The sequence below is a fragment of the Rattus norvegicus genome, chromosome 8 (genome assembly GCF_021556685.1).
Source record: "Rattus norvegicus strain SHRSP/BbbUtx chromosome 8, alternate assembly SHRSP_T2T, whole genome shotgun sequence".
In the NCBI taxonomy this organism is placed as follows: Eukaryota; Metazoa; Chordata; class Mammalia; order Rodentia; family Muridae; genus Rattus; species Rattus norvegicus.
The window spans coordinates 111092858-111117103 of record NC_141541.1 but is presented as its reverse complement, the minus strand read 5'-3'; the positions used below and the strand labels follow the sequence as shown (position 1 = coordinate 111117103).

Below are 24246 nucleotides of genomic sequence, written 5' to 3'. Positions count from 1 at the left end.
AATAGCATGCACAGTAGGTCTGCACCCAGTGATGATAGAGACTGACCGTGGTGAGTGACTGTGTCGAGGCAGAGAACTTGGCAGCCTGAAACAACTTCCTCACATGGGGGCAGCGGCTTCTTCCTGTTGGTGTTCTCTCTCTGACTGTCTTCTCTGTCTCTGTCTCTCTGTGTCTTTGTCTCTGTCTCTGTCTCTCTCTCAATATATATATGTGTGTGTGTGTGTGTGTGTGTGTGTGTGTGTGTGTGTGTGTGTGTGTGTGTGTCTGTGTACCACCAGCTTTGCCCGTGTTTGGTTGAACCATAATTTTGTCATCTGTCCCCTGTGCTTAGACCAAGGTTGTAGAGAGCTGCGACGTGCCGCGCCTCAAAGATGGCGCTGGTTTCCGCCTTCCACCCTCCCAACGGTGAGCGCTCCTTGCAGTAAACAAGTCCTTATTTGGCTATGTTTGCCTGGCCTGCTAGCTTCCGCATAGTTACAGCCTATCTACATGACCCACGTGGCTTGCTAGGACTGGCCAGTGCTAGCTATTTAAGTGTGGTGCAGGGCGTTCCCCAAAGAGAGAGAGTCAGAAGAGAGAGAGGTCAGAGAGAGAGAGAGAGAGAGAGAGAGAGAGAGTCAGAAGAGTTAGAGGTCAGAAGATTGTATCAAGGTTCCTGAGTAAAACTGCTTGAAGAAGATCTCCTGTGGTCGTGTCTTCCTTGCTGGTCGAGGTTGGGCGCGGCACGCGGTGGTGTTATTTTCGATTGTTCACTGTTATAAACAATGCTGTAATGAACACCCTGGAATAGGCAGCCTCTATACTTTCTCTAGCTATGAAAGTTTGCTAGGGCTAAAGAGAAGGCACCATGCTTACTAACCACTGACAGAGGACCTGAGTTCTGCTCTTAGCACCTACACCTACATCAGGCTGTTCATAAAAATCTCTCTCTCCAGTTCTGAGACATCTGACCCCTTCTGATCTGGTCTTCTAGGGTACCCATTCATACATAATAAACAATAAAAGAAATCTTTAAATAGAAGGAAAGAAGGTTTGCTCAGAACAGCCTGTTGTGGTCTCTTCACTCTCCAGACGTGTGTCTTTTACTGTCTCTAGGCTTTCAAAGTCCCCTAAGTCACCTCATTCTCTATCTGTTCAATTCCCTCAAGGTTTTAGTCACCTTTTGCTGGGACCATGATAAAATCGCCATTAATAGAGTCTCTGTGAGATGATGGGAATTTAGTCTTCCAAAAAGCACTCAGGTCTCACCCAAGAGTAGGCACAGCTGGCCCTGGCTTGAGGGGGCCATTCCCAGTCAACGTTTTGCCTTGTTGGCTCTGCTCATCTGAATCCTTGGAGGAGAAGGCAGAGGCCAATTCTTTTTTTTTTTTTTTGGTTTTTTTTTTTTTCCGGAGCTGGGGACCGAACCCAGGGCCTTGCGCTTCCTAGGTAAGCGCTCTGCCACTGAGCTAAATCCCCAGCCCCGGCAGAGGCCAATTCTTAAAGCACACCGATAAGCAGAGCAGTTACACATTCCTGGTGGACTCACTGCCCAGCTTGGGGAAGGCTGGCTCGGAAGACACAGGGCCTAGAGTACTGAAACCAGAACCCAGAGAATTCACATTGTACAGGAACAGAATCTCGGGGTCCACTCTAGAGCTGGCAGGCAGGGCTTTGGCCCCAGCTGTCTCTGGCCTTCTTCTGTGTCACTGTCTCTGTGTTGTAACTGCAATATTACTATGAGAATCAAAGGGCAGCTTGAAATGATGGGGACAAAGGGTAGAGAGGCAGAGTGGCTTTCCTTGTCCTTAAGGGAGATGACGGGAAACCTTTTACCCACTTGCCCAAAATAAACAGTCTTGTGTATCCAGTGGAAGATGAAGGGGAGCCCTTCCAGCTGCTCCGTGGTATGCCAGATGCTTTGTGGGAGGTCTTATGTAACCCAGGCTGGCATCAAACTTGCTACATAGCTGAAAATGACCTTGAACTTACCTTCCTACCTTTGCTTACCTTCCGGGGCTGAGATCATAGACTCGTGCCACCATACCAAGTTTAGATTGGAACGTTATCAATAAAAGGTAGCTGCAAGAGAGTCTACTAGACTTTCTTCTAGAATAATGGTAGAAAGAAATAGTATAGTAGTAATAATGACAACATCTCCATGCTCTATCCCACACGTCATGCTAAGGGATCTTCATATATTCTCCCACTGGCCCCTCCAGGAAGGCTCCAGAATTTAGATTAGTCATCCAACTTATCAGAGGGGCTCAGGGAGACTGTCTTGCTATCATAACCTTTTAAAAATTCCATTTATTTATTGTGTATGTATGTGAGAAGTTTAAGAAGCCCTGGCCTGGAGGGATTCACTGCTCTCCTGTAGCCTCAGTTCCCATGTCTATCAACTGGAAGCAAGAAAAGTCAAGTTGTAGGGTTGTATCCCAGCAGAGCACCCAGCACAGCACCTAGCAGACAGATAGGCTTGAGAAGTACCCAACTAGGTTGAGTCCTCTTGCTTCTCCATGCTGCAGCCTCTCCTAAGCTGCTTTCTGGGCCCAGTGACAATACCCAGTGGTGTTGTGAAACACGTTTCCCAGCCCCAATGCACCAGACGCCAAACAATCAAACTCTGGTCTGTCTGCAACACCTGGGTTTTTCCCAAATCTTTTCCAGTAGACTCTAGGTCCCAGCATACGGGCTGGCCGTGGTGACCTACTTGTCAAGAATGAGTATGGCTGTCTGCTTCTGGTGTTGAGTCAGGACCCAGGAGTTCTGGGGTTATTCCTGTCTAACCTGACCCTGCCTTGCCTGGTGCTCCCTGCAGCTGGTAGAGAGGGAATGAGCTTCCTCGCTGCCTGCTCCTTCAGAGCCGTGTTGGGGGTACTTCTTGGACTGATACATGGACTTCATCTCACCCACATGCTTGCCACTCACTGGAGATGCTGGCGTTTGCTCAGAGCACACATGAATCTGTAGTTTCGGGGCTTGTGTGCATGTCTGTTGTAGATGTAGATGCAGGTTCATAAGAACATGTGTGTCATATGTGTGAGGGCTAGAGAGATGTCTATGATATAGAGTATGGCTTCCCTTGCAAAGGATCCTGGTTTGGTTGCAAGTAACCACATGGAAACTCGCGGCTGTCTCCATTTATAAGGGCTGACCCCACGACCACCACCACCACCACCCTTCTTCTGTGCTACACATAGATACGTGAAAACAAGACACACCCATAAGATTTGCTTTAAAAAGAATATGTATGTGCACGTGTCACCCAAGGGGCGTGAGGTCTGGGGTTCAACCCTAAATGACACCAAAGGAGCATCAGGGTCCACTCCTGTAGTCCCAGCACTTCAGAGGTGGAGGTGAGAAAGTCAAAAGTTCAAGGTCGCATCCTTGGTAACATAGCTAATTCGAGGCTGGCCCCAGAGGCAACCCACCCCCTCCCTGATCCTTGATTTCAGAGGTTCTGTTTCCAGAGAGGCAGGGCAAGGAGCTTGACGCCGCCTGAGAATTACAGGATGTTCTCAGGAGCCCGTTCGCCTGACAACCTGATACCTTTATCTTAATCTGAATTTGGGACCTTAGCACCAGAAGATAAACCTGAGAAAGAGCATTTGTACCCACCCCGCTTCTGGCCCGAATCTAGAGGGATTGATCCCAGGGCTGGCAGAGCCAGGGAGAAGTGGCTCCAGGCAAGAGCAGCTTTCTTAGGGGTGGAGGGACCTGCTGTTCCCACGGCTCTACTGGTTTAGGCTCATATGGCTGTCAGTGCCTGGGCTTGACTCAGGGGCCAGCCATCCTGTGTGGCCAGTTCTGGGCTCACACACCCACAGCTGCCTGTTCATGCACTCCTATGGCTCAGCCCAGGCCCTGGGGCTCAGCTTCTCCTCCTCTGACCTGGAGGACTCCGCCCACAAAGTCCCTGTCATCCTCTCATCTCTAGGGAATGATGGGGGTCTGGTCAATGGGGTGGGACTTTGGACTTCTGGTCAAAATATCCCCAGGGACTACCGTCTGGATCTTGCTTGGGGCCACACGTGACTGTCACGTAGACAGGGAACATGCCTCTGCTGTGTCATCTCACCTGAGGCTCCTTCTCAAGCCAGCAGAGCCCTAAAGAATGTCCCCCTGACAAGAGGTCCCTCAGCCCTGGAATGCAGCTCTTTCCTGTCTCCAGCTCATGTGGGACCACAAAAGAATCGAGGAGGAAGACAATGGATACTGCTAGCGATATTCATGGGGAAAGCGTCCTAGGCACAGAAATGACATGTGAGATGCTCGGAGCGGAACTGCCAAGTGTTATTTAGATGCTGCATGTGTAGGGATTTGATGCCTGATCAAATCTGGAGCCAGAGAAACAGATGTGGGACAGTTCCTGTCTAGACTATTCACACAGCACTTCTGAGCAATCCTGAGCTTGGCTTCGGGAGGGCATACAACAATCGAACAGACAGTTGGGACATAAAGTGTTCGGAAGCAGAATTCACTTTACATTGACTGTTTGGCCTCAGTAAACATCTGTTATTGAATGAATGAATGAATGAATGAATGAATGAAAAAGTGAGTGAGTGGTGGGAGGAAAAAAGGCAGAGACACCACAGCCACTTTAGAGACACAGGATGGAGGAAAGAGAAGTCAGCCACACAAAAGCAGAGGGCTCACCCCTTAGGGAGGAAGGCTCTTGTGCTGTGCAAATGTGAGGATCTGAGTTTGGATTCCTAGACCAGATGAAAAGAGTTGGGCATGGGCATGGTGAGCTTGCAACATCAGTTTTGTGGAGTGCAGAGACAGGAGGACTGATGGATCAGCCTAGCTCTAGGTTCCATGAGGTACCCTGTCTCAAGGGAATGAGACATTGATAAAGCAAGAAACACAATATCCTCCTCTGGCCTCATCACAGGGGCATGTGCACCTGTACACGCGTGCATGCACGCACACGCACGCGCTCACACATACACCCACACACACACACACAAATACACTGCACACACTTACACATAAAAATGAAGGTCTCCATGGTTCTCAGGGCAAGCTTTGGTAGTCGCTTGTACAGCTGCTGCTATGCCATAGAGAGGCTCGCATGCTTGCTGCTGATGCAATCTGTTGTGGAGATTACCACAGTACACTATATTGAGCAAGCAGAAGCTGCAGAGGAGGGTCTGGACAGGGACCTCGCAGCTAGAAAGTCATTGTCATGGGCCAGACAGATCCAAGAAGGGTCAGTCCTGACAGAGAAATGACCATGAGGTTGCCTAATATACCTGGAATGTGTCCTTAGGTAGGAACATTTGGACTTGCAAAAGACACCTATCTGAGGACAGATTATGACACTGGCCATGCTCTAAATCCAAAACTGGCAGACCATCGGAATAGAGGAGCATGGTGTCCCCTCAACAGTGTAGTGGCTACAGTCAGATAGGCCCCATCCTGCTGCTGCTTCTGAGGACCGAGGTTTGCTTTGCGGCACAAAGGAGGCCCAAGACATAGGTCAGACATAAATTCAGATCTTGCTAGGCTGGTTCATCTGTCTGGACTTCCAGACTGCTAGTGCCATAGACCTCAACTTACTCCATCTCCAGTTCCAAGCCCCACTAAAAGAGACAAAGGTAAGCCTTAACCATGGGCATTTCCTAAAACCCTCTTTGGGTAGGCACGATGCCCAGTGCTCCTAAGTAGAGTTAACGTGACGTTAATAATGAAGCCTTAACAGGTCCCTTAAAAAACAAAAATATGGGGCTGGGGATTTAGCTCAGTGGTAGAGCGCTTACCTAGGAAGCACAAGGCCCTGGGTTCGGTCCCCAGCTCCGAAAAAAAGAACCAAAAAACAAAAAAAACAAAAACAAAAACAAAAAAAAAAACCCAAAAATATAACAGACTCAACTTTGGCACCATTTTTCTTACAAATTTAATTAAGTAAGATTCAGACTTTTCTTAAAAAAAAACAAAAAAGGCAACTCTCTGTAGAGCCAATACTCACTGGCCCATTTGGGAAGAACTCATACCCCATACTTGGGATTCATGACGGGAGGGTCTAGTGGTAGAGGGCTCCAGCTTAGAGCAAACAGTGACCTTTGCAGCTGGGTGGAAGTGGGTTCCATTGCTCCTAGGTCCAGGATGTAGGGAGGAATCCTGTCAGCTATAGAAAGTTCAAGAAGTTATCCTGGGAGCTAACAGGCCACGTGGAAAGTAGATCAGCTGACCGGTGCTTGACCAGTGGCTTAAAGTAAATTCTGAGATGTAAGTGTGCACTTCAAAATGGGGGATTCATGGTGTATGAAGTTACCCATTTCCAAAGGATGCTGTAGTGCTCTGCCTGGGTTAGACCCGGACATAGTTGACCCATAGCCTCATGGCTGCCATGAGGTCTCTGGACTTGCTCCAGCTGGCTTGGTCACCCACCAAGGCCTATGAAGACACTAAGTGTTCGTTAGATCCTCACTTGGGCTAAGAGACAAGGTGGCGGCTCTAAAAACAAGTTTCCTGTCCAGCTGGGGTTCCCTGGGACCCATGGGGAGGCTTTGGCTATCTGTCGGTTTGGTTCGTATCTGTTTACTGTCGCTACTTTGGCCCATTGTTAGGACGCTCTTTGAGCTTGGCACATTCTTGTGCTAAGGGAGAGTTAATAATTAACCAGAAGGTGAGAGAGAGGAGAGAAGCCAAGCCAGTAGCTCATATACAGCTCCTGGATCAGTATGCTTCACCACCACCCCATCCCCACTCCCCCCCACACACCCTGAGCCACATAGCCAGGCCTATTTAGTCATCCTAGATGGGGGCTCAGATTAGGTTGTCCCCTCTGACCAACTTGGTTTCTAAAGGGCCTAGCAGAACCACCCAGGCCCCACCCCTTTGCAGGTGTCCAGACACCTGAGGCAAATACCTTTCTCCTCAGAGCCTTTCCAACTCACCACCACCAGCTGCTGCTTGTTTCCAGGGCTCAGTTAGGGAGGATTGCAGAATGAGTTGAATAACCTGTTTAGTTTCTTCTCTGAGAAGACTTACAAGGGAGTCAGAGGGTCATGGAGGAGCATAAAAACAGAAAATATTGCTGCCCCTGCACCTTCCTCTGGGGGACACATACATGTCCCCCACACATTGGGATTCATTTTTTCCTTCTTTCAGTCTACAGGAAATATAAAGGGAACTCTTAATAGTCACAGAGAAGGGAGACAGCAAAGTCCATAGTCACTTGCTATGAGGATGGCTAGAGAAGTCTTTGTGTGTTCTGAATTCTGCTCATCTGTTCAATTCCATTCCTATGACAAGCAGGTTGGGCAAAAGACACCCTCTTTAGAACACCAACTTGGTCATTCCAAGATGGCTGGTGAGTGCCCACACTGGCCCTGAAGGCTCTTCACCCATGGTCACAGGTTCGCTTGCTGTCATGGGCCTTTATGGCCCATCTGGTGGTCTGCTGCCTCCTGGTTATCCTTACGCCCACCTGCATTCTGATTGGATTCAATGCCAAGATTAAGGGGGTGCTGGAGAAATACTTTTGTGAACCTTGGGAAGAGTGGTTATGGTATCACAAAAGGTGGCTGAAAACAGGTGCCCAAGAACTTGTCACTCTCTGACCTACTGTGCACGGGTCCGGTTGGAGGGTCCACATGGTATCCTTTAACAAGGTTGTGTGCACTGAACGAGAGAGTAGAGTGGGTAATGTGTTGGCACCTTTGTACAGCAACCCAAATCACAATTGATTACCCTTGTTACCCTCAGATGATCTGTGTCACCGCAGGCAGAGTGTGGAGGCAAGGGCAGCCATGTCATTTAAACTATCCTTAATATCATTTCACATGATCTCTGGTTGGAAGTGGCACATATCTTGGAGGAAGCAGACGTGGGTGACCCCCTCAGAACCTTTCCCCTCTTTCTTCATCCTTGTAGATAACCAGGCCTGGAGTTGGAGGTGGTGGCACTCACCTGGAAATCCACCATTACGGAGGCCATGGTGGGAGAAACTATAGTTGGAAGGTAACTTAGATTCAAACCTAGACAGTGTCTCAACCAATAAACAAACAGATAAACATCTCCGTATAAGCTTTTTTTTTTATTAAAATACTGTCATACCCAGTGGAATGCTTCGGCAATCCTGGTACAGAGTGGCGTGACAAAACAGCCATGTTTGCACCTTAAATATTCATGATAACTTAAACACACAGACACACGTCATGGTCTTTGGCAGAAAACGTTCACAGCACAAAAAAAATATTTTAAAAGAAATACCAAATATTAATCCAAAATATATTAAGTTGTTTTTTTTCTTTCACGATATTTTTTGTTTTTCCCTCCTTTTTTTTTGTTTTTTTTTTAAACTTTTATCTTTGTAAACAACGCACATGAACCAGATGTATTTCTCAGCTTTACACAGGGGAAAAGGGGAATTAAAAAAATACGCAATTGCCCAGCAAATGCAAATGTTTAAAAAGGAAACACGGAGAACCATGGGAATGGAACAACAGACAGAACTTCAAACAATGAGAGAAAAAACGAACAAAACAACAAGAGAAAACACAACAGATCTGCAATCCACCAATCGCTTTTTCAGCTGAATGGGGGTTACTTTAAGACCAGAAGTTAAAGTCACTGCTGCTGGTAGGCTGCCTAATTCCGAGTAGCTGGCCCTGCTTCAGGGCTGGGGCACCAAAGCTCGAGGAGCCAGCCTCTTGGGTGCCATTCTGTGATGGGGGCACCTAGTGGGGACTTTTCTTTAAGTTCACCGATTACTTTTAACAGCATAGCTCCCTCTCCCAGTCCCTGCTGGTGGGAACGAACACGTTTATGAGAACAACGTCTCCAGTTTCTTCAAAGAGAACCTGGGGCTGGGTATGACAGATATCCGCTTGTTGTGGCTCATCGCATCTGGCTCAGTTTATAACCAAACTGACAGGATGTCCCAGGGGTAGGAGCGGTGGAGCCGTTCACAACAAAGGCTGGTGACAAGAATCCCACGGGCATTGAACACAGGGGTTTAAAACAGAGGAAAGGCAACCAGTATCAAAAAAACACCGCCAAGAACTGGAGGCAGAGGGACATCTGGTAGACCTGTCAAATGTTTCAAGAACTGTGGCAAGCAGGGGCAGGCAGCACAGCTCTGGAAGGAGACTCTGAACCAGCATGCTTAGTCTTCTGTTCCCAAGGAAAGAGAATTATATACAAAACACACTGTTCTGCGGGCCTCTCAAATGGCCTCTAACCTACTCCAAGCAAGGGGACATGCTGGTGGCTCCCGAAAGGCTCACACTCCCAATGGTTCCCCAAAAGATTCAAGTCTTAGTGATCTGAAGAAGGCAGTGAGGGACTGAGAGCAGTTAGGGCTGGCTGGGGCCATGCTTAGCCACAGAACACCATGGTTTGGCCTGATTATCCCTGCAGACCATTTGGCTGGTGTCCAGCCATTCTTGGGAATCAGAATCCAGTCTCCTTTCCCTTCATGCCCAAATACAAACTGGCAGGACGGAGGGGGCTCAGCCCCTTCCTGCTCCAGCAACAGACCTCTTCCTTCCTCATTGTCGTGGGAGAAATATAGGTCAAAAAAAAGCAGTCTTCTGGGGGTGCAGCCTTTTCTGGCTCCCCTGGAGTGCTCCTCTCTGAGCTCCTGCACCAAACCATTGCTGGTTGGAGGAAGTGAGGTGCAGCATTTGAAGACAATTGCTGGAATGCCATGGGGGAGCCAGGCTTCAGGGTCCCCAAGGCCTCCTTCCTTCAGATCAGTATTTCCACCATGTCTGACAGATCCTGGACTCTGGTTGCAGCTATAGAGTCTGGAGAAAGAACACAAGACTGCACTGTGAGTACTATCCACTGATTCTCTTCAGCTCCCAACACAGGATCTTTCCACAGACCCCCTTCCCTTCCCTAAGCTGCCTTGGTCCTCGGATTCCTCTTCTAAGCACAAGGCTCCTCCCTCCCCTCAGCTGAGGAAGCATGCCTGTGTTTAGACTCTGAACTAGCTGGAGTGATCGGTGGAGGGGTGCCCCCAGGGTTAGAAGCTGGCTGCAGCATTCCTATCATCCCTGTGGTTTTTCTGAGATCATGGGGGCACACGCAGGCAGCTATGCAAGAGCGAATGTGAAATCAGAGTAGAAAGAGAAAAGGTTTCCTCTAAAGTTTCTCCTTTCTGGGCTCTTCCAAAGAGCTTCCCAACCCAAGATCACTATCAGGCCAAGTTCCTTCATCTTAGATATTTGTACTGGCAGGAGGATGTGAGGGCAACTGGGGAGGAGTACAGTGCCTTCTGTTGAGCTGCTTCCTTTCTGAAATGGCTCAACGGCTGTCTCCCATTGAGACAACTTCTGACACCCAACTGTGGGGCTTCCCATGGTGGATGAGTTTGAGGAAAACGGGCCCACGTGTCCCAGTTCACACCTCTACCATGTCCTCAACCCCCATCTAATAAAGTGGGGTTACTTACCCAGAGAGGTTGTCCTCTGGCTACCGTTGCACCCCAGGAGGCTGTCGGGTTCTGAGGCCAAGCAGGCAGAGGTGCTGTCTGCAGGGCCATCAGTTTGGGTGCTCCCGTCTCTGCTGCCATGTTTGGTGTGGGCAGGGAGAGGAGGTGTGGCCGGGGGCTCTTCTGCTGGTCCACGGTCTGTAAGAAAGAATGGACACTGATGGATACTGCTTGAGGTAGGAGACAAGGTCTTGATGAAGGACACCCCAAGCAAACCCTGTGGACTGGGTAGCTCTTAATTTTCAAGATGTCTAATGGATAGAAAATGGGAATAGGTGGGGTCACATTAGGCATTGATGCTTGTGGCTGAAATCTAGAATTTCTTAGTATTCACTCAGGAACCGTAGAACCTTGACTAGATCTATTAGCAAGCAGCTGGCGGTCTAGCATCCACTCTACTAACAGGAGGTTTCAGGGTCATGAGAGCCAAAGAATAAGCCAGGTCCCCTAAAAGAGGGGTCAGGAAGCCCTGGTCTCAGTGGGTGTGTATTCTGAGAAAGAGTCTGGTAATATGCATTCCAAACTTTGTACACCTTTCCACCCCACTGCAAGCCTCTTCATACCTACTGTCTGTCGGGCAGGTGCATCAGTTTGTCGCTCGCTGGTTGAGAACCCTTGCCAGCCCTGAGTCCCCACTGCAGCTGCAAAGATGGACGGCACCGACTTGGCGGGCCGTAGGGTGCCCTGGGTAGCCTTGCCAGGGTCTTTCCTGGAACGCTGTTGAAGGACCTTGATCACTGCGTCTTTCTCTAGGATCTGGGCATGGAGCACCTTCAACCTGTCACATGGGAGGAGGTCACACTGTCAGACCCACAGGCTCAGCTCCTCCATCCCACCCACCTCACGGAAGTTGGAAAGAAACCCAGACATCCCTCCCCGAGGCAGGCAGGGCCTCTTGGCCTTGTAAGATCCCTTACAGAGGAGTAGTGGCCAGAGCTTGGGAGGTACCCACCCAACTCAAGCCTGCGCATATCAGGGATTCACTCAGGGAGGCAATTGTTTATAATTTCTGGAATGCCAAACATATTGAGCTGCTATGGGTGGGGCCTGTTTACCAGGGACAAAGGACTGGGCAGAAAGACTGGATAGCACCAGTCTACCCTGACTACAGATACCCCTGCCCGACCCTACGGTACCTGCTCTCCATCTCCTGGTGCCTGTGGTTGCCTGCCAGCAGGCCTTCGTTGAAACTGCTGCTGGGCGAGGGCTGGGGGGAGTGTCTGATGAGAGTGGTGTCTCGCTGGGCAGCCGCAGTGGCAGCCGCATCCATGGCAAACTGCCTCATGGCCCGTTCCTCCAAATACTTTTGTTCCCACTTGGTCATGTCCGCCTCTAGAGCCAATATCTGTTCCTCCTTCTCCCGAAGCTGTTCTGACAGTCGCAGGGCACTGAGCTCCGTGGACCCAGTGTGGCTACCGCCACCACCTGTGAGGGTGCCTGTCTGCCTCTGCAGAGCAAGGAATAGCATGGTCAAGGGTCAAGGCTGGCGTGCGGGGAACTTCGTTCCTCAGACTTACACGAAGACTCTCACAGATGCATCCTTTTGTTCGGCCATGCACAGCACACACAGCCCTTCTACTCCCACCCAGAGATACAGGGAATAACAAACATCCTCACATCCCCTCCTTTATCCTGGTGGTCAGGAGCACAGGGGCACGGATGACTGAAAAAAGCAATTCTCTGATGGGAGTTGGAATGTGAGTGGCATTCACGGTGGGACGACTAAGCGTTGGTCCCCCTACTTCTATGACAGGATAGGGTGTGGAGACAGAGCTCTATCTGGTTTGTAAACACAAGAGATGTTTATGTCCAAGCACGGACTCAGAGCTCAGACACCTTCCTTCCTATTTTGGGAAGATGGATCAGAGCGGTCCAGTCTTCGACAGGAACGTTATTACTGACTGGTACTAAGGTACCAAATTTCTTAAGTGCCACGGTAGGGCTCGTGGCCGATCCTTCGCTATACAAGCAGCTAAGGGGGACATGGAACAATCATCTTTCCAAGGGGACAAAGCCTAGAGATCGGGGAGCCCTTAGATTCTGCCCTGCGCCACCAGCGGCACCGGTCTCCCGCGCTTACCTGCTGCGCGCGCAAGGCTTTGAGTTCCTGCTCCAGGCGCGTGCGCAGACGCAGCTCCAGCTGCTCCCGCTTTTCACAAGCAGCCTGCAACTGTCCCAGCGCCTGCTGCAGCCGCTCCACCTTCTCCACGTAGGCCTGCTTCTTGCGTAGCTCCTCCTCCGCTCGAGCGGCGCGGCTCTGCGCGTTGCCCAGAGCCTGCTCCAGCAGTTCAGCCCGTCGCCTCTGGTCCTCGATGGCACCACGCAGCAGCGCCATCTCCCGCTCCAGCTTCTCTTGCTCCTGTTGCTGCTCATAGCCTGTCGGGGGGAGACGTTAAAGAGGAGTGGGTCAGTGATGGTGGCCACCTTTACCCACTTGTGGGCTCTGTACTGAAGCTGCCCCTCTCTCTCTCACACGCTCTTGACACTCCAGCGAGTTACGTATTACGCTTCAGAGAGATGCAGATTAAGGTAAGAGTAAATGGGAGAGCCTGACCCTGTGACCTTGCTGGAACAACCAACCTAAAGTGGCCTTTCAGCTGCTCCAATTGTGCCAGGCATGGCCATCACCAAAGCATATTTTCCTTAAGCTTCGTGATAACCAGACGGCCCAGGCAGAAACTGTGCCAACCTTTTATAGATTAGGGTACTGTAGCAAGGTCATTCGATCAGGAAGGGCACTTTTGACCTTATCACATTTAATCTAGGTAGAATTTGAGGCTCCTGATTAATAAAAGAAACATGGGAACCACATGCCTCCAGCAATATGGCATACAGTCCTTCTTGCCAAAATGGACTCTTAAGTGCAGCCTGCAGACTAGCATCCCTTTCAGAAACCCATGGTCTGTGGACCCACATGCAGGCCCACAAGGGAATTCAAACCTTGCAGCGCAATGAACAGGATGCTAGCCCAAAGACTTGTGTCCAAGATTTTAGCTATCCCTGAGCACTTTGCTAACTGACTGGAGAAGCCCCACTAAGAGAGCCTCTCCACCTAGCGAGCCAAGGCAAGAACACAGACGCTTTAAGCCCACCCTCCGCCTGGAAGCACTCGCCCTTTGGGAGTCTTGGGTGAGTTGACCAAGACTGGCAGCCTATTTCCCTGGAGAGCTCACTGTAGGGGACAGGGTTGTAGAACAAAACATCAGTGAGATTTTCTGCTATAGTGGATTGTTCTACATTATCCAAAAAACGGTAACTAACAAGGCCACCTTGAGCTACTGATCTCTTGAAATGTGGCTGGGAAGACAGCAGAAACTTAACTTTCTTTGGGCTGTGCGTGGCTAGGCCACGGTCCTAGTATGCAGAGGCCTCCCATCACCAACTCCTTAAACAGCATGGAAGGAGAACTTGGGGCAATCCGGGCCATCTCCTTTGCCCTTCCGAAGGCTGCAGCCAGCCTGGACTGGCCTCACTCTGGTGTGGAGGGAAATGATGGGGCTATTCCATGATACTTTAAAGCAACTGTTCATACTCCATTGGCTTGCCAACTGGTGAGTGGGGTGGTGGGAAGAAGCCCCTCGGGGTCTGAATAATATCCAGCCTCACTCCAGCCCTAGCAGTACTAGGAAGTAGATACTTCCGTACCGCGTGCCAGCCCAACGTAACGCCTGTGCAAAGCAGGCAGGACCAGTAGTCAGGCCTCAGCCAGCTCCTGAAGGCCCAACAGGCTATGCAGGCAGAGCTGGGGGCTGCTGCTATGACTCGTTAAAGGGTGAGCCAGTGGCTTATGGGGGGGATTCTGTACCCTCCAGAAATAAGGGTCAACCTCAGCCATTTCGGAATGGCAGTTACATAACAAAACAACGACAACAACAAAAACCTGTGAATGCTAGGGTTTTTCTTAGTTCCTAGGGGCTGTGGATCCGGTTTTGTTGTTGTTGTTGTGTTTCCAGATGCCTTGTACAATCTCTAAGACACCATGGTTGCCAGTGGGAGGCTGAGTCTACTTAGCAGGCTCCCCACATTCAGGTCCCAGCCTCTCTTTGTGCTCATGCTCTCTCCTCCCAAAGCTAGGCAGGGCGCCACCAGGGCGAAGGGCGCCACTGTCAGGCGCGCAGGGAGGGGGGTGCGAGGGGAGGGAACGGAGGGGGACGGGCTGGGAGCGGAACAGCCCAGCGGCTCTGGAATGCCAGGCATCCAGGTCACCGCGGCTGCAGAGATTAATGGCTCCAGCAAGAAGCCAAGAACAGCCTGGCGCTAGCTCGCTCCCCGGGGAGCGGAAACGCCTCCCGGCTGCTTCTGCCCCCCTCCCCCTCTGCAGGCTTCCAGAAACCCTCCCTAAGACTTCCTTTCTTTGCCACTGGGTCCAAAATCCACCCCTCCCACCAAAGCACCCCTAACTTCCCAGTCTTCTGCAGACTCCCAAGGGCAAACCCTTAGGCGACACACCTCTTTCCCCTTCACCTCTGTTCTAGAGACCTTTAACCACCCCGTTTTGAAAGGTAGTAGTGGATAGCCTAGGTCTTGCCCAATCTGAGCCCATTTCCTGCCAAACTTACAAATACTCTTAAGTCCCTGAAGGAAGAGGGTGAGGGGGCGGCTGCCATCCAGAAGCCCCCCTCTCTAGAGTCTTCACCTCTTTAAACACTTCAAAGTACTCTCATAAGTATCCTTCCTTCTTACCTACAAGTCTGCCATTTCCCCTCAGTGTCTGAGACCTCCTCCTGCGGCCTCCATGCTTCGGCTGGTCCCAGAAAATCTGGGGTCACTAGGGCCTTCCTAATCTCAAACCTCCAGCTCAAGAACACTTTTCCCCTGTACCTGTTAAGCTCATCTCACCTCCCTGCCATTTTCTGGATGAATTCCTACCCTGTGCTGGCCAGGTGCTTAGCTCAGCTCAACTAATGAAGCTCCCGGGATGCCTGGAAAGATATACTTATTATATATATAAGAGTTCACTGTAGCTGTCTTCAGACAACATCAGGAGAAGGCATCCAGATCTCATTACAGATGGTTGTAAACCACCGTGTGGTTGCTGGGAATTGAACTCAGGACCTCTGGAAGAGCAGTCAGTGGCTCTTAACCACTGAGCCATCTCTCCAGCCCGGACCTCATTATTTTAAAGAGAAACTTTATGAATGCCTCCTTTAGACCGGAGCTGTTGACCAAACCCATTTGCGGCTACCCTAAGGACGCTATGCCAGCTCAACCATCCCCTGTAGCTTCTTGTGTCCCCAGCCTTTCTGTTGCCTGGAATTGCTAGGAAACTCTGAAGAACCAGCACTGTCCTCCATTTAACTATAGCCAGGACTGTCATGGCCTCCCTACAGAAGGGACTAATGCTGTACTGAGAGTCCCTACTGTGTGGCTCAGCCAGTTACTGTTCCCTAGTCCCCATCCAACTTTGGAAACCACCCCTTCCCACAGCAGCCATTCAGCAAAACTGTTCCTGAAGTACCACTCTGCCAGGAAGCGGGTTAAACCTCAAGGGGAAGGGAGTGGTCGTGGCAGTGGGGTCACGTCATAGTGGCCTCATGGCCTGTACACCCACCCAGGTTTCTCAAATGGTCCCCTACTCACTCTGAGCAAGCAGTTTAGCCACCATGTCCTGACTGCCCGCCTGGGCTTCCTGGGTCTTGCTTGCCAGGTGGCGGTTTGCGGACTCCAATCTCTCTGTTTCAAATAAGGAGAAAAGAGGTTTTTAACATCCAGGGATGCTGTTAGCCTGGACTTTAATCTTGGCCCTAACTGTATGCTCACACCCTCTAAGCTGGGGAGATGGGATTATAAGGAAGTCCCAGCTCAGATCAGAGCCCAATGATGAGGGCTAATGTAGGCCTCAATAGTGTAGAATTGAATTTCCTCCCTAAAACAGAGCCCCGCCCCAAAGTCTGACAGATGATGTCCTCCCAACGTCCCCAACCCATGAGCCCAGTTCTCACCTCTAAGGTCTCGGTTAAAGTCCTGTAACCGTCTCATTTCACTGTCCATCTTGTTCCTCATGGTCTTCTCCAGGGCCTCACGCTTGGACGAGGTCCTCATCAGGCTCTCATGGGCCTCTGAGAGCCGCTGGATTTCATTTTCCAGCTGTAAGAGAAAGACAATAAATTCACTGTCAGGAAGGGTCCCAGGGAGGGAGGCCAGTGGATCTAGTGAGATTACCACAGGACTGCAGCCTCTTAGGTAGGCCAGACTACTGCCTGGACCCTGGGCTAGATGTTCTTCAAGGGTGGTATGGTACCTCCAGCCTGCCCCGTGCTTAGTGTTTACCAAGGACCAGGGATGAGGATATAGGTGGTTCAGCCTATTCAGAATGCTGTAGATAGATGGTAAGTGGAAGGCCTGAGGCTATTGCTAAAGTTGAGCCTTAGTACACAATTGGCTAGGCTTCCCCCGAGGAAGTGGGGGTGCCAGACCCCAGCCTGAGCTGCCTCTGCCCAGAGCATGTGGCTGCCCCTCCCACTTGGAAGCCACAGGTCTTCCACGTGCTCCTAGCTGGCTTGCTTTGCCAACACGTTGCTTTTTCTTCTCCCTAAGAGGAGGGGCTTTCTCTTTGGCCAGAGCTGGCCTGGAACAGACTGGCTGTTGTGTGGGTGCACAAAGGGCTCTCTGTGGGAGGTGTCCACAGGGGGGGCTGCGCAGGGCGAGGGTACAAGTGTGCAGTGAGCTAGTGAATGAGTTCTTTCTAACCACCACTGGCCAGCAACTGCTCATGCAACAGGGCAGGCCTCTTGGCTGTTCCTCAGCTGTCTGGAGTCAGCTTGGGGTGTGTGTGTGTGTGTGTGTGTGTGTGTGTGTGTGTGTGTGTGTGTGTGCATGTGCTGCAGAAGGCAGCCTGATAGGCTTCCCTGCTCCTCTGCCTCCCTCTGCACTGCCCACACAGGAGTGCCTTCGGGAGTCCCCACCTTTTCTATGCAGCTGGCCTTCTCTGAAGTGCTCTCCAGCTCTCTCTGCAACCGCTCATTGTCCCTCTGCAGCCTGGCGTTCTCCCTCAGCACGCTCTCCATCTGGGCCAGGTGGGCACTGCCCGAAGTGGCCTGGGCACCGGGTGGTCCCTCCAGGGCAGGTGGACTGAAGGAACTTGGGGGACCATGGCCTAGAGCGGCTGGATGGAGGGGTGGGGAGTGCTCCTGGGGTTGCTGCAGGTACTGGTACTGTTGCTGCTGGAGGAAAACCGGTGGTACCTGTGCCTGCAGGATCCTGGAAGAGAAGAGGTGATCGGAGCTCAGAGATGGACACACAGACAGACACACACTCACTGGCTATTATTGCCGATGATTGAGCCTCCCCGGCTTTAGGGAGCTACTATAGGGAGAGCCTGTGCCACAAAGTTATGTGCCTAAGATTCGAAGAGTTAGAGAGTGGGACCCGTGTGCAGGGTGCTGCATCCTGACGTTCGTTCTGTTCACAGCTGCCTTAGGGATCAGCCCAAGCCATCCTAGTTGTCCCAAGCAAATACAGCTTAAACATTATCTTTAAAAACGCACCCTTGGGGGCTGGGGATTTAGCTCAGTGGTAGAGCGCTTACCTAGGAAGCGCAAGGCCCTGGGTTCGGTCCCCAGCTCCGGAAAAAAAAAACAAACAAAAAAAAAAAAACAAAAAAAAAAAAAACGCACCCTTGACCTTTTGAATTGATAGAAGGTTCTTTGGGGATGGGAGCCACACAAAATCCCAGGTATGGGGTGTGGGGGTAAAGGGATTCGGGCAGGTAAGCCAAGTCAGCTAAAGCAGCACACCTGAGTTTTCCCCTCTCTGTTTCAGGGTCCTGCTACCCCCAACTACTAAAACTCTTTTCAAAGACCCCCCAGCTAAGGTGACAGCAGAGAATCAGATGAGCTCAGTCTCACAAACGGGGACAGATTTCAGCTCCCGCTGCTGCTAGGCCTTCAGTAAACCAGTGCTGTGTCTGCCAAGTGTCACCTGTGTCTGCTAAATCACGAGGAGCCACAGAAGCTGGGCTTGACACCAGTGACAGCAGGTTCGCCCATGACTGTCTAGCCTCCATCTCTGTAGGTGAGCAACTCAGTTTATGAAGAACAAGGGGCCACCTCTGGATTAGCTCAACAGCGGAGCTCAGGACTGCGTTCTACCGGCCCTTGGCCATGAGTGTAACACATCCTCATGCTCTAATAGAGAACAGAGTGAGGCACAGGTAGTCACAGGGCCTTTCTGGGGCCTTGTAACCCTAAGAGTCACAACCGCCTTCTCAGTTATACTAAGAATTTTCCAGAAGCCTCTTGGAAGTTGGATTTCACTTCTGGGCCAACCCCCCTCCACCCCCCCCAACTCCCAGTGTTCAAAAATCGTCCCTGTAGCCTATGGCTCCCCTGTTCTTTGAGCCCCTGACTCAGTCCCTAACAAATAAATACTCCTCATCTGGTGAGCCAAGGAAAAAGCCTGCATGTGCTTTTTCCTACCAGCTCCAGGGAGAGCAGGGTAGAGAGTGCCACTGGCCTGGCTAAACTCTCCCTTGCTGCCAAGTGTGGTCACTCTCAGGGTGGCCTCAGAAAACTGTTGTCCCCCTCCACCCTTCCCTGCCCCCCACAGGCCAGGCAGACACAACTGACATTCTTCAAGAATGATTTAGCCCCAGAGAAGAATAGCGACTCCTTTCCGTTGTTCACACTCACTCCTGGTTCTTCATTTCCCACTGCCCTCCTCCCTGTCTTTTTGTTCTCCTGCAAACAGCCCACTTCCTTGCCTGGATATTATCTTTTCCTGGCAGGGTTCAAGAGGGCTGGTCCAAAAGAAGAAACTCTTCCTGACCGGCCCTGAGGTGGGAGGCGAGGTGGGGATCCAGGAGGCTGGAGTAAACCCACGAGGGCCCAGGGCCACCACTCTCTTCAATTGGTGGGAAAACCAATTGGTGGGAAATAGAGGGACCAAATGAGGACTCAGCAAGGGCGAAGTGAGCCAGACACTGACCTTGAACCCAGAGGATCTCCAGGTTAGGTTCCCTGGAGCCCCACCTCACCCCACCCCCAGGGAGATACAGCAGCAGTGCCTGTTTCTCTGGAAAAGGCGCAGGGGCCAGCTAAGATGACTAAGGTGGCCCCTCATTTCTAGGAACCTGGACTCCGGCAGTGATCTAGCTTCCTGCTTGCTCTCGTTGGTCTCCCACCTCTATGACCCATTCTCTAAGGCTGATATTGATATCTCTTATAAGAGTTGATCAGCACGCGCACACACACACACACACACACACACACACACACCCAAGACTTCACATTCAGTCAAGCCAAGTCACTACCCTGGGTTAACAGCATTCTGAGCCTCCACCAAAAAAAAAAAAAAAACAAACAAACAAACCAAAACCACTCACTCACCTAGGCCCACAATGACAAGCACAAGGGACACCCTAATAAGTAATTAACTGGCAGACAAGGCAGAACTGTACAGAAGTGGCTTAGCGAGCCACCTAGTTCTTTCAGCCTCATTAGCAACACATCCCAATGACTGACGACAACAACCAAAAATGCCCACTTTTTCTTAAAAACCTTCCAGAAGTTCCACCTTTGGCCTACTTAACTCGGAGCAGTTTGGTAAGGGTTCCCATTGTCTTTAATTAGTCCTTTCTTTGAAAGAAAAAAAAACTCTCACCTTTGAACCCCCCTTCACATCCCCTGGGACCCTCCCCTCCTTATTTGAATGCTATAGACAATGCCATCTATATTCTGAGTTAAAACAATGATGTCAGTTTCTTTTTGTTTTAGACAGTCTTGCTACTTAGCCCAGGATGGTGGTCAACTTGTGATCTTCCTGCCTCACCTAAATATTTCAGGCATGTGCTTCCATAACTGGATCAGCTAAGTCCTCCCATCCCTCCAGCCACCAGCCCTCCCTTCTCAAGACAAAAGAGAGTAGATTTACATCAGACAGCCCCAGGAGCTGGTGGGGGTGCCCTGGGATCGGGATCATGACATGAAAGTTGAGATCCTCGACATGTATGATATTGGGGTTCTCCTCCTGGGACACTGAACTAGAAGAAACCCAAGGTTACCTGACTTCAGCATGCTGGAAGTGTGGGCTGCTTCTCGGACGGTATCTTGGGTCATTGACAGCCGCAGTCTCCTGAGCCATTACAGCGTGTGGGTACTGAGGTGGTGGCCCACGGGGCTCCGGGCCCTCAGCTGGGGGTCCTCGGGGCTGGGGACCTTGCTGGCTGCGGGCCAGCTGAGGGAAACTGTGGGAAGAGCTCATGTGGCTGGGGACCCGGGCACCATTTCTTTCCAGGGACAGCTGCAGAAGTCGTTCACTCAAGGAGCGCACATGGCCGTGCCTCAACTCTCGAAGAGCCTCATCCTGACGTCGGCTGCCTCCTGAGGCCCCTCTAGGATCCCGGTCCCCACCATGCAGCCGGGAGCCTGCCTGCTGCGCTGCATAGTACTGCGAATGGGCTTTGGCTTCCTCATAGGTGGGCAGCTCTTCTCCCTTGCTGGGCTGTGGGCAGAGTCGGTACAGCCTGTTCTCTGCCAGGTGGGTCTCTCCACCCTGATGCTCCTGGCCCTGGGGCTCCTGCCTGGTGGCCTGCTGTAGCACCTGACTGTCCTCCGGTGCTCCGATCTCCAGGGAGGCCTGGGGGCTCCCTGTGCCCCCAGCTCCAGCCCCACCCCGCAGGGCCTGCTGCTGGATGGCCAACAGAGTGCGAGTCTCTGTCAGGTTGCCGTAGCGCAGCTGCTCCTGGATGAGGCGGTGCAGGACTGTCCCTGAGGAGTCTTCCAGTGTCCTCATGCTTCTCTGGCTTGCACACACCTGCCTAGACAATGGCCAGCAGGCACCTGGTCTCAGAGCACCTAACAGACAGAAAGAATAGCAGTCAGTGGAAGCACATACAAAGGAGGGAGGGGCACTTGCCAAAACACTCTGGATGAAGGAGAAGGTGAGATAGTTGGGTGGTTTTACACAGGCCCAGATCCAAGTGCCAATATGGCCATCAATTGATTAAGTTTAGTTACTGAGCTTCTGATCTTAGTCTGCCGTGTGTGTGTGTGTGTGTGTGTGTGTGTGTGTGTGTGTGTGTGTGTGTGCCTCTTGGGAGTTGAAATGTAAGAGGTAGAACGCCTGGCATGCTATAAATCCTTGGCAAATGCTTACCATTCTAAGGACATGTATGGAGACCACAGAAATACAACAGAAAACCTGAAGGTTATCTAATAATCACACTCGCCTACAATCAGCCACTACCCCCAAACGCTCTCACGAGTGACCCCAGGACAGGTGTCCATCAAATTCAACCACTTAAGCAGTAGGACCTCAGTTTACTCGCAGAGTGGCCAAAGACAGAATGTAGCCCAGTAGAAAGAAGCCCTAAGCAAATGACTCCATTGACTGTTTCAAATGAGGAGGCTTGAGCCACCATAGTCCACCACCCTCCACTGGCTTCTCTTCCAGGAGTCGGACCCTGGGCTGCAGATAAAATAAATCCTTGTCACAGATGACCTTCGCAGTCACTCTGCAAGGTGAGCAGCCTAAGAAGCTGCATGTGAACTGGTGAGGCAGAGGTGTGACTGCAGTAATTGAGCCAGCAAAATATTGATCCTCCTCCTCCTTTCTTCACACACACACACATACAAACTTAGAAAAGCCTCTACTTGTACCCTAGAGGTACACAGGGGATGACCCTCTGTATCTCTGTTGATATTAGTAACGACCACCTATGCCAGTTGATGGGGTAATGAGGTGAGGGGGAAGACGAAGGAAGGGCTCGTGGGGATGTGGCCCCTTTCTCTTCCGTGCTATCCCCAGTGTGCAGCCCCACTTTGGGAATGGTGTGTTGGCAGAGCCCTGAATGGTATGTTGGTAATGAGCCCCGAGGGCACCCAAGCCGGCAACTAATACCCCCACCCCCACCCCAGCTGCACCCTACAATGTGTAAGACTTGAGACTGTTCGCACGCAGCTTTTTCTACGCGGCATTTCCTACGTTAATCACTGTCTGGGCTGACTCCCGCTAAGGAGGATCCGGGAGCGGCTAGAAGGAATGCAAAGCCTTCCCGACAGATTCCAGGCGCGCCAACTATGAGCCAGGCTCCCCGGGAGCACGGAACATTTCCGAGGCCTCTCATCACACACACGTCCCAATCTAATCCCCTAGATGCACAATCTTTCAAATTCTTAGGGTTGAGCAATTTCTAAAAATCAGCTTCCTTACTCGGACGTTGTACCTGGGCTGCTCTGGAACACTGCACTCGGAAAACCAGCTACCTTTCTAAGCAAACATGCTTCTCTGGCCTTGGCTCGGGCTCCCTCCAGCAAAAAGAACCAACGCTAGTCTCTAAGTCAGCCAGACCAAGGTTCCCGCGTTTCCCACCTCCACCGAGGTGGACCACTAGCACTGGTGGTTGCCCGAGTGCCCCGGGCAAGCAAAACCCACACCCGCGAGAGGTCTTTAAGCATCGCGGGTCCGCCTCTCTCCCTAACCCTCTTTGTTTTCCAAATACTTCAGCGCTGACGTCACCGGACTGGACAGCAGGCTGCATTCTTTCTAAGTGAGAGCCAGTTCGTGGCTCCGGAGAGGATTTTCCAAGGAAGACAAAGAGGAATTCTTGAGCTAGCTGACGGTAAAAGCCACCTGTATCCCCAATCTAGACAAAGCAATCACGGTGACCCCGTATTCGGCGAGATATGCCTACAGCAGCTATTCACTTGCCCCGTACGAGACGCACACTCCCAAACACTGATCCTCTGTCCTTCCTCCAGCCCCAGTGGGTCGGAGAATCGTGTCCTCACCCCCACAAAAGCGCGAGCAGCCTAGGCTAGACAGACACCCAGGATCAATCCTCGAAAGGGTGCACAGTGTCCCCTCCCCGGGGAGGCTCCTCCACTCCAGCTCCGATCTCCAGAAAGAGTCGGGCTGATCGCGGTGTCCGGGTGCCGCTGGGAAGCGTCCCCGCAGGCTTCGCGCACTACCCGGAGCGCCAGGCGCCTTGCTTACCGCTGCGGCCCGCGGCTGCCGGCGCACGCAGACCGGGTTCGGCTTAGGTACGGTCGGCAACGGAGGTGCGCACTCGTCGGTGGCGCCGACGATCTGCTTGCTCGCGCCCCAGTGCGCAGCCTCTAGGTCAGCCCGCGCTGGAGGCGGCTGCTATGCCAGGAATGTGAGAGTTTCAGGTTCCCCCTCGGGATCAAAGCGAACCACAAATAACCTCTCAGCGCGCCGCCCTCCTCCGCTCTCCGCCTCCCCCCGCCTCCTGGCCCAGCCCCCGCCTTCCTCCGGGGAGGCGGCGCTGCGGCCGGCGGCTGGGCTGGCCTCAGCCTTGTCCCCTTGTGCCACCCTGGGCTCTGGGGCCTTACGGCATTCCCTGCCTTCTGCCTTGCTGTCCTAGCTGTTGGGGGTGTCTTAACCAACTGGTCCCAAGATCGCCCCACCACTGTCCGCACCCGGTTCTCACCCGTCATCCTTACATGCACCGAGGGACGACTTCCAGGGATAAGCCTCGAACGCCCGGTGGTGGCTGCAAGAGGGGTCTGTGGCTTTTTGGAGATGGCGGGAGGACTGCAAAGCACTTTACATCCGCCCAGCTTGGGCCGTGTTGCAGGCGAACCAACCGATGCTTCGGCCCGCAGCTGCCCAGCCTCTTTCCTAACCCCTACTATTTCACCCCCCAGCGGCAAACTTTGAATTGCACTTTTATTGTTTACAAACACCTTCGCCAGCTCTTTTAGATCCCGCCTCTACAGGAAGTGTGTGAATCTGGGTTGAAAATCTGGTGGATTTAACCCACTACCCAAATGAATCAGCCACTCACTGGGCACTCTCTCTAACTTCTCCCCAGCTCCGTTCAGCTTTAAGTCAAGCACAAGGCGGGTCACCACTT

At 51.7% G+C, this 24246-nt stretch overlaps 1 protein-coding gene across 3 annotated transcripts; it reads right to left on the bottom strand.

Annotated features, from left to right (window-relative positions):
• Positions 1-8008: 8008 nt before the first annotated feature.
• Amotl2 (angiomotin like 2) lies at positions 8009-23986 on the bottom strand. 3 transcript variants are annotated; one of them, XM_087563596.1, is made up of 10 exons: positions 23821-23986; positions 20431-21223; positions 17336-17630; positions 16373-16517; positions 16011-16103; positions 12511-12806; positions 11567-11877; positions 10994-11208; positions 10392-10568; positions 8009-9741 (listed from the first exon to the last, which is right to left on the bottom strand). In XM_087563596.1, exons 1-10 carry the CDS (start codon positions 23825-23827, stop codon positions 9683-9685), a joined length of 2391 nt encoding a protein of 796 aa, XP_087419722.1. In that variant the 5' UTR covers positions 23828-23986; the 3' UTR covers positions 8009-9682.
• Positions 23987-24246: the final 260 nt, after the last annotated feature.